The sequence below is a fragment of the Labeo rohita genome, unplaced genomic scaffold (genome assembly GCF_022985175.1).
Source record: "Labeo rohita strain BAU-BD-2019 unplaced genomic scaffold, IGBB_LRoh.1.0 scaffold_57, whole genome shotgun sequence".
Lineage (NCBI taxonomy): Eukaryota > Metazoa > Chordata > Actinopteri > Cypriniformes > Cyprinidae > Labeo > Labeo rohita.
The window spans coordinates 126,889-137,567 of NW_026129493.1; the positions used below are offsets into that span (position 1 = coordinate 126,889).

Consider the following 10,679-nt stretch of genomic DNA (forward strand, 5'->3'; position numbering starts at 1 on the left):
GAATGATATGGTTCACAGTATCGTTAAGCTGCATTAAAACTGCCATACCTGAATCCTCAGACTCTACCAGTGTCTCATCATTCATGAAAGCTAGGATATACTCAAAGCTACTCTCTTCATCCTCAACCTGAAACGTGGATACATCCTTCCCCGACACAGGACCAATGCTCTCGGCTAATTGGAAAAGTTCATCAGCTGTCAGCTGATCTTGATCGTCCACACCAAGCTCTTCCTCTCCCGATTTGCCATGATGCCTTCTCCTCTTCCACGCAAGTCGTCCTGTTCAGGTATCTCGTCCACCGTCTATCCTGGCCTTCGTGCAGATTTCAGCTTCTCATTCGTCACTGTTGTTCAATTGTGGCAAAACCAGAGTTTGTCCATCAGAGCTGGGTACTGCGTGGTCTCCCCATGATCATCGGCATGGAGCTGGGATCACATCTTTACCAAACTGCATAAGCAGAAGAGGCACCAACGTTCTCAATACTTCAGCTGCTGATGTTTGGCTGTCCTCGTCGCCTGCGCAACTGTTGCCGGTCCCCGTACGGGCCACCAAAAATCTGTAACGGGTACCGCAGCAGCAGCACCACGTCAGCAGATAAAGTTCCTGAAATACAGGACAATAATCATGAGACAGGGCAACAGCGTGTCGAGTGCTCAGAATTCTCTGCAGTTATGATTAAGTCCATGAAGAAGACACAGAGAACCACTACGCGACCGCACCCCCCCGCTGGCCCTAGTGAGCATCACATAAAACTCATAATGAGAGACTCATTATTAGCATGTGAAATAAAATACATTCCAAGGTATAAAAAAAACATACTTAATGCATAAAAATTAAATGCCATTTCAAACACAACACAAGTGTAATACTTTTGTGGACGTCACATTAGCAGTAACCTTATAAGAGCAGAATAAATATGGCTATGTAATATGAACAATATGTACAGATATGTGCAATGTAGTGGCAGTATCATTATAGTAGTAGTAAAAACAAGATAGATATATGCAGTGTATTAATAGAATATATTACAGAAAAACTGAATAAATATGGATATTTAGTATGAACCATATAAACAGATATGTACAGTATGTACAGCTATGTGCAGTGTGGTAACAGTACCATTGTAGTGCAGAAATTGACAGAAAATAAAGGAGCTGGCTTAAGTTTAGGGAGTAGTGGAGCTTAGTCAAACACTTGTTTTACTTTACAGTGGAAAGGCTAGGGGCCCTGTTCCCTCAGTTGAGGCTGAAAGAGGATAAGATGAGGGAGGAATTCACAGACTATCAGGTGACAGATAGCAAGCAACTCCCCCAAGAAGACAGAATCGACAGATTTTGGGGCCTGGTAGGAAAGGACATGAGGTTCAGTGAGCTGCCAAAACTTATGAAGGCTTTACTATGCATTCCCCATAGCAATGCAAGTTCAGAAAGAGTGTTTAGCATGGTATGAAAGATTGTTACAGAGAATAGGATGTCGTTAGACAACAGAACTGTTTGTGCTCTGCTCTCATGTAAAATTAACCACTCTGGCCCAGCCCACAAATAGACTCCTTTCAAAACAGTCTTAAAGAATGCAAAGTCTGCAACAAATGAGTACAATAAGTCACTAAAAGAGTAAAGAAAAGTTATGTGAAATGAAAAGAAAAACTGTACAAAAAAGCAATATGAAATGAATGAGTGTGTGAATGTGAAAAGAATGTGGAATGAAAATGAAATGTAAATGTAAAGACAAGCAATGTTAAATGAACAGAAAATATGCAAATAAGCCTTTAAATAAATGCTCTTCATATATACCCTTTTGTGTTTTCATTTAGGCTATGAATGTTCACAGCATGTCAATGTCAACAAAGGTAGGCCTATCATTGGCTTTATGCACAGCTGCACTACTTCCTGAACTTCAGCCAGCTCCTTTGTTTCCTGTCTGCCATTATTGGACAAACTGATCACCTGGATTAATCAGTTTGTCCAATAATGGCAGACAGGAAACAAAGGAGCTGCCTGAAGTTCAGGAAGTAGTGCAGCTGTGCATAAAGCCGATTGTAGTTTATAAGTGGTTAACAAGTGGTGATTTTAGCTTTCTTGTCACCTGTCTTAAAATGTAAGGGATACTGGAGCTTGGTTGGGGTGGTGGGACTGTTCGCGGCGGGCGCCGGAAAATTTCCCTTATTTTCAAATCCAAAACTTGACAGGTATGGCACCCACTCAGATCCTTCTCAGATCGCTGAGTATTGTTTAGCTTAGCATTTATCACTCTGATAGCGATAGCTACTTTACGGAGCCACTCTAATATCATATATTAAAATTTCATATATGTACATGTACTGTGCACTCCTGCTGCTGATTTCAGGTTATATTCATCCCAACCCAGGCCCAGAATTGGTATAACCCCAAACACCAGGGGATGTCAGTCATATCTTAATCTAAGAGGTTTGACAATTTAAATGGATACAGTTCAAATCTGGGCAGATTTTACAGATGCTGATATCATGATTTTCTTTGAGATTTGGCTGAAAATAAAAAAACAAAACAACTGCAGACAATATGGTTATTATATGGGTATTTGGATGGGCCAATTAACTCCACTTCAATATATACAAAAATCATTAAAAAATTTTTATATCTCCCCCTCTAGGTGGCACAAAAACCCTTTCAATGCCACAAAAATGTAAGACAGAAGCATTGTGATTCAAGGCAAGAAAATGGGCCACATCTGGATAGTTAATCTTTTCTTCTAATAGCACTCTTATGTTCTATAATTCTGTTTTAATTGACATATTTTTCCAACATAACCCAAACCACAAGGACACCAAATCAAATACACAACCTGAGTTGAGGCACAAGTAATTAATTTTTTTTTTTTTTTTTTTTTTTTTTACCAGTTCCTGGATGAAAATAATAATAATAATAATTTATTATTGTACTGAGCACAATTGCCACCAAGATACCATAATTAGTCATAATTTGTGTGATATGAATCAGTGTGTTTTCAGGGTCTGATCTAAAGTTTTTACTGTAGACCTTTTTAACAGCCTGCATGCCAACTGTTACTTGTGCATGTAACAGAAAAATTATACTTTTGTTAAAAATTTACCATTATACACTTTATAGTGTTTACACACCCTGGTTGTGCCTATGATGCTGAAAAACAAATAAAAACTAGAAGGAAGGAAAACCACATAATTAAAAATTAACTTAAATTTACAACTTATGGCTACATGGTGGTTTTAATCCATGAGTCATTCTCATTTAATCCATAAAAAATTTAATCCATAAAAATGGACAAGTTTGTACTTGAGAAATGAGAAACATTCGAGATGGAGAACTGGGAATGCCAGACTGCAGCAATGATTGTATATAGATAATATGGCAAAATGTTCTTCTTTGTTTAAAACTATCTGATAAACTGTAAAGTAATCCATGAGGTTTATTTATACACTGTTAAAGCGTCTTCGAATGAAACTTGTTTCTTCCCGTGTCCCTCTGGGGCTACTGACCCTTTGCAAAGACCCGCCCCCTTTATTACTGTTGCTACATCTGATAAGCCATGGTGCTCTCATGCAATGAAAAATACATTGTGGCACTGTTTTGTGCCTTTTTATTGTGTCAAATCACTGTAGCGCCTCAGGTAAAGCGGTACATTAATCGAACATCTCTTCCTTTTACTAGTTATAACAATTAATGAACATCAGAAGGTCTAGTCAACCAAGGAAAGACAACAATACACAACATTTTTCAAGCTCAAATCCACCGATGTTAATGTATGCTCCTGTCTGGTTTGCTTGTCAGACAGAAATGGTGCATGCACACACTGTAAACCATTTTGCAACATATGACCAAAATCTAAACACACATTAACAGCAAACAAAGAATAAAATGAGAATGAAAAATAGTTCCGCACATGCAAATACTAGTATTACATACGGTGTAATTTTATACAGACTACTCTGCATATTCTACAAAATGGACAACTTGTACTAAAACATAAGATAACTTAACTTTATCAAAATAAATGCTAAATGATAAATGATAAATACACCATAATAAGCTCATTTCACCAGTGCACCTAAACTAAATGACACATTTCAATAGTATAGCCCAACACCAAAGTATTGTATCTGATATTAACAATAAGGGGCAGTTGTGGCCTAATGGTTAAAGTATCAACCATGTAACTTGAAGGTTGTGAGTTCAAGTCTTGGTACTGGCAGAAATTCCAAGTGAATGTACAGTGTTTTTTTCCACCTTCAATACCACAACTGAGGTGCCCTTGAGGAAAAGCACAGAACCCCAGTTGTTCCAGTTGGCACTGAAGCAAATGGCTTCCCGCTGCTCTGGGTGTCTGCTGTGTGTGTGCACTTTGTAAGGAATTAGGTCAAGTTCAATTGGGAATCAAATCAAAAGGACTCATAATCAACTTGATTAAACTGATTCATAATTAATAGATTAGACTTTATTAGCTATGAACCCTTTTCACAAGACTGTGATGAACAGTGATCATCATAAATCCTGAAACTTTTTCATATTTTGATTTTTAAAAAATACATGTACATTTATAACACTACACTTTGTATTATATCACCTTTTCGACAAGTTACAAAAAACGAGTTAAGGCTAATGCGAGGGTGTTTCTAATGCCGCTTCTATGGGAGGGATGGAAAATTTGACATCGCTCTTTCTTCTGACTGCTGATATCAGCCTTTCTCAAAATTTTTTATTTGATTGAAAGTCGGAAAAAAAAAACACTATCGTGGAGTTTTTCTGTTGATATTTGAGCAAATGGGAATGCAAAAAAATACATTAGTGATACTCTCCCATTTACTGCTCTCGGATTTTACAACTATGATGCTATAGAAACCCGGAAATGTGAGAAAGGTCCATTTGTCCAGTGAAGAGTTGATCTTAGTATATCTCACCAATTCTGGATGGTTATATTATTCTTGTGGCCTACGATAATAATACATACCAAAGTGATACTTATTAATGTTTACTACCACCATTTAAAATACTATCATGTCCCCAACATCAGCCTTGTCATTTATGACCTCATATAAAGTAATTTCATCATTTTCATTACATGAAACCCATATTTTGACTAAAGAAATAATTTATTATTCACTGTAGAGTTTGGGCCAATCAGACAAACAATTGGTCATTAGATTTAGCAAATCAATTATTCACTAGATTAACAAAAAAATCTTTTAAAAATCAACAAGCCAGCTATATGTTGGAGTTCTGGGGGCAACCCCAGAAGCGACTAACACCCCAAAAGGGCTCAGTTGCCAGGGCACGACCATCTGTTAACATGGGTTTTATTGCTCAAAGGAATGCAGGCAGAGCAACACTCACCTATAGGAGGGCCACACAATGCCCACAGAGATGGACTCTTCCCTATTCATTCACAGACAAACCTTTCTTTGACTTCTCTATCATGCATATCCCAGGTCATTTTGTATTACTACTGTCCTTGTTTTATGCATTTGTTATGACAGATCACTAGTTAGTATAACCCCATTTATACTATGTTTGATCTCTTTGAATTTGTATTTTGATTATCTAAAATATGGTGTACATTATATGTTGATATCTATGCAACATTTTGCATCAACACCCATCGAATTACATATGCAAAATACCATGCTCTAAGACAAAGAGTCGTAAACTTTCCCTCCAAAAGTGAAAGTCACCATTTGGTCTTTGACCTCCACAGAACTTAAAGGTGTCAAACTGCGGTTCTTTTAGAGGCTAAGAGGATGAGGAGGATGAGCTAGAACTCTCTTGGACCCCTAAGTATTGTGCCAAAAGTACATTCGTACTGTTCCTGGGTTAATTTGACCCGCCTATCTTAATGTTCTATGGCAACTCTACACAACCAAATTAATAACATTTATTGGTAAGATTTTATTTTAGTTTTTTTTACTATCCTGTGAAGCTAAAAAGGTGCTTTCCTCCACTTCAATGCAGAAAAATATTTTGTCAGCCACAGATGGTAAAAAATTTGCTATCTTTTATTTTTATATATCTGAAATACTATTTAACCCATGTTGTTTTTCTTGAAATTTTGTGACTTTTTCTAATTTAGGGTCATGAACATGCCTACACAGTTTTAACAAGATGATGTGTTGTGAACTGTACACACATACATGTGTCAATTTGACCTGCATAAGCAGCCATTCAAAAGCAACTCTACAGACAAAATAACAAATTCCTTTGTTGTATGTCAGTGCTCCTCAACTCTAGTCCTGAAGTGCCTCCTAGTGCCAGTGTCTTGATGAGTTTAATGACTTTTTAATTTCAAATTTTGTGAAAACAAAACTGTTTAGCCTTTTAACTGCAAGCCCCACTTTTTGAGCATAGACATAAAAATGACTTTTCCAGCTAAAATTGTTATAAATCTTGAATATTACACATACACATACTTCACAAACTTAAGATTATCTTTTTAAAGGTGAAACATCACAGATTACTTAATAAAAGTAAATTCATAAAAAATAATAGAAGTGTAAATTTAAGAAATTGTAAAATATAAAAATATATATATATATTTTATATTTTATATAAAATATAAATTTTACAAAACATGTTTACCTCTAAATCTTCAAGAAAATCAAAGCCAGTCATCTGAACAAGTTCTGTTTTTTTATGTTACAATTATTGTGGACCCGTATTGGACCCATAAGTCCAATGTGGGTTAATTTGACCTAGACAATACAGAAAGTAACCTGTTTTCGAACAGTACACAAGGGTTAAGTGCATAATTTTTTTTTTTTTTTGCTTTCCAAAAATCTAGGGCATTCTTGCATGTGACAGAGTTATAAATTGGGTTTATAATTACATTTTATGTTTTTGTAGTAGTCAAAACATAAAGCAAGAAACAATAAAATAAACTGTTTCACTCATATAGCCACAATACCTAAACATTGTACTGAATATGTAAGCATTACTTATCAAATTTGGATAGTAGAAAGTGGTATAACCCCTTTACAGTATATAACTAGATTAAAATATATATTATTATTTTCCAGGAAACAAATCTATGGATACAGATGAATATCTTCTAGCCCCTGAACATCCTTGCTTTAATTGCAGTTAACAATTAACTTGTTGATCTACTTTTTTTTATCTGAAGAAATATAAATCTTGTACAGATGACAGTGAGTCATGACACTATAAAAAGAACATGAGCAGCTTTGAGACATTATAGAGCAAGAGCTGGAAGCAAACATCAGTAAAGAATGAAGAGATTAATTTGTATCCTACTGCTGTTAGAAACCTTTGTGTTTGCTGTACAGCAGCAGGTAGATGGAGGACGCAGTGAGAATGAGATCAGTCCACAGCTCAGCTCTGAGGACAGAAGACAGAATCCAACTCAGACAGACACTGTGAGAGCTGAAACTTTAAATGACAGCCAACAAAATTGCCATCTGTACTTCCCTGACATCCATGCAGCCCTGAGAGAACTGACGGCCACGGTTACAGAGCAGAAAGCAAACATCAGAGCTTTAGAGACACGACTGAGGGATGCTGAGCAAGCTGCAGAACAACAGACACTCCTCCTGGAAGAGCTGAACAAGAAAAATGATGGTTTCTCTCTAAAATGTTATCAGTGTTATCAATTGTCAGTGAAAGTAAAACACCACTGCAATGCATAAGAAAATGTGTAAATGTTAGTGTAAAATTGGGCATATATGCTGTGTAAAATGTGTTTTTACAATGAGCTGCATACAGCAAGCAGTGTAAATATTTAACAGAATCTTCATTCCTTCACAGAAATTTCAAACCTTACTCAGAGTCAAGTGGAGGAGTTGAGAAAGGAAAACAGAGGTGAAACAGTGTGCTTGAATTATAATAAATTCAGCTGGGTTCTCAGCGTAGTAAGCAATATTGTGAAATCTCATTGTTTTTGTTTGTTTTATTAACAGACAGACAGATAGCTTTTTCAGCTGCACTGATGCAATCTACCAGTGGAAATGTTGGTCCCTTTACCACTGACATCACACTAACCTACAGGAACGTCTTCACAAACATAGGAAATGCCTACAACCCAATTACAGGTAATTATCAATGAAAAGGTGTCATAAAGCCTTCTGCTCAAACATCTCTGCAATGTTGTAATTCATATAAGAAAACTAAATAATCAATCAATAAATAAACAATCTTTCAAAACTAATAAAAAGTGTTTGGTAATCGAGCATTCACACAGGAAACAGCTGAAATCTTTCTGTATCTTTTGTTGTTTGGTTTAGGTATTTTCACAGCCCCACTGAAAGGAGCATACATGTTCAGAATCTCTGTGCATGGTACAGCAATCCAAACATATCCATCAACTGTCTCTATTATTAAGAATGGAGAGCATGTAGTTACAGCACATGCTCATCAGGCTGTGAATGTGGTAAACTCCTCAAATGGAGTTGTGTTGCTCCTGGAGGTTGGAGATGTCATCTTTGTGAGACTTTTGGCAAACAGGAGGATATCAGATAGCCAGAATAACTACAACACATTCAGTGGCTTCCTATTGTTTCCCTTAAAGTGACAGTAACTTTGCAGAATGTGCCTCAAATAATCCTGAACCTTTAACATAATGAAGAACCACTGAAACTGAATGGCTAATATGAGTTTGAAATTTGCAGAAGATTACTGTATACATTGTTTGTTTGTTTTTAGATTACTGTATACATTACTGTTTTGTTACAACCTAGAATGTTAAATAACACCTAGACAAGTGTAGCTTATTACTGATCCTTGATCTGTTCATTCTACTTAAATAAATAATGAATAGAGAGACATTATTGTGGCATTTTCTTTTTCTCATCTTTTCAGTAACAATTTATAATAAGTATACACTAAAAAGTATTTACAAATCATTTGCAAACAGTTTATAGTCAATTCACAGTTTATAAACTCCAGTTAATATATTAATAAATTCTATACAAGTAGTAAGTTCTTCATTCACTGTAATTAACCAAATTATTGGTAAGACTTTACAATAACAGTACATAAATTATCATGTACTAATACCTAAATTAATATTTACTTGACTATGAACTAATGATTAGTTAAGACATGTTTTAATCAAGAACCAATGAAGAACTAACTTGGCTATGACATGAGTCATATGAATTACAGCATGAATAGCACCACCTTAATTACATGTTAGTTCCTGCATGTTAGTTAATGTATTAATTAACCCTTTGGGGTAAACTAAATCAAAAATGCTTTAGAAGAAAAACTGCACAATGCAAAATTGTTTATAAATTTGCCACCTGCAGCTATGTCACAAAGCCTAACCTTAACCTAAACTTAACTAACGCATCCAACATTCATAATTAAAAACAGTTTCATCTCATCCTGTTTTAAGTGATTCCACTGATGCCGTCCTACAATAACATATTCATTAAGCAGATGCAATTTTCCAAATTAAAATCAGTGTTAGCATATCCATGGTTATGGATTGGTTTACTGTCTTTATATCAAAATAATGCACTGAAGTCAGATGTTTGTCTTGTGTTCTTGCTCTACTTTTGGGCCACTATTACCCCTTAAAAATGTCAACTTTCCTTCTACTAATCAGTTCCTTCATCCAAATGCTCCTTTTTTGAAAAAAAAGACAAAAAACATCCCCTCTGTAAAACCACCATCCCCCCTTACCATCCCCTTTACATGAAAAAATGCTGTGTATTATGTAAAACCTTTCATGTAAATTAAATGACAAAATTCTCAAAATTTTCTCTAAACTCTCTAAAAGTTGGCTATATTATAAGAAAGCCTAAAGTACAATGTACCGAAATGTCTCATTCAGTGTTTCAAACTGCGGAAAACATGTAAAGCTTGTAAACAATGCCACGTAACAATACATTTACCTCAGAATAACCATTTAGCGTCCATAAACTCATCAGTCAGCTAGAAAAATAATTATAAAGAATAATAAAGAGGATTTTGCTATATTTATGCACTATTGCATATTAATATTTTTACTTAACCTGTTACGTGATGAGAAAGAATGCAAGAAGCTAATTCAACACCTCCTATTATATTTTACTAATAAAAAACACATGACAACATTTATAGGATGCATTCCCAGATAGCACACATACATCTGCAATCACTTGATCTGAAAAGCATCTGCAGTGTACAAACGTCTGGCAGACATCTGTAGGATGTCAGTTTTACATACATTTTAAATCATAAACATCTCAAAGACATCTAATAGAAACATCCAATAGATGTATTGCAGATGAGCAAACACTCTAAAAAATATGTCTTGCAGATGTCAAATATCTCTGTGATGTACGTCTGTGATGTCTCTGTGAAGTAAGCCAAGGTTAAACATAGTCAGAAAATCATATCGTAAACACTGAGTTTGTTTGTATATATCTTTACTGCGTGCCTCTGATCTGCACGCGCTTTCTTCAGCATGTGCTTTCTCCTCGTGTCTTCCACAAAAGCCATGCACTTGCGTAATTTAAAAATGAACGGTCATTTTGTTTTAGAACTTTCAGGGAATCTTCTAAGAACATAAATACAATGTTCCCTATTGGTCAGCCAGGAAAGTTTTCTTAACGTATATAGAATATTCCCTTTAGGTTAGAGGAGCGTTCCGGGAACATTCCCAGTAGGTTCCTGGAATGTTTCCCTAACCTGCAGGGAACGGGGTTTTTTTGCGTTAAGAAAACTTTTCTGGC

General features: G+C 35.6%; 1 protein-coding gene across 1 annotated transcript; it reads left to right on the forward strand.

Annotated features, from left to right (window-relative positions):
• The first annotated feature begins 7,232 nt into the window (after positions 1–7,232).
• Positions 7,233–8,598, forward strand: LOC127161166 (uncharacterized). Its single transcript, XM_051103812.1, has 4 exons — positions 7,233–7,581; positions 7,768–7,821; positions 7,920–8,051; positions 8,244–8,598. Exons 1-4 carry the CDS (start codon positions 7,233–7,235, stop codon positions 8,528–8,530), a joined length of 822 nt encoding a protein of 273 aa, XP_050959769.1. The 3' UTR covers positions 8,531–8,598.
• The last annotated feature ends 2,081 nt before the right edge of the window (positions 8,599–10,679 follow it).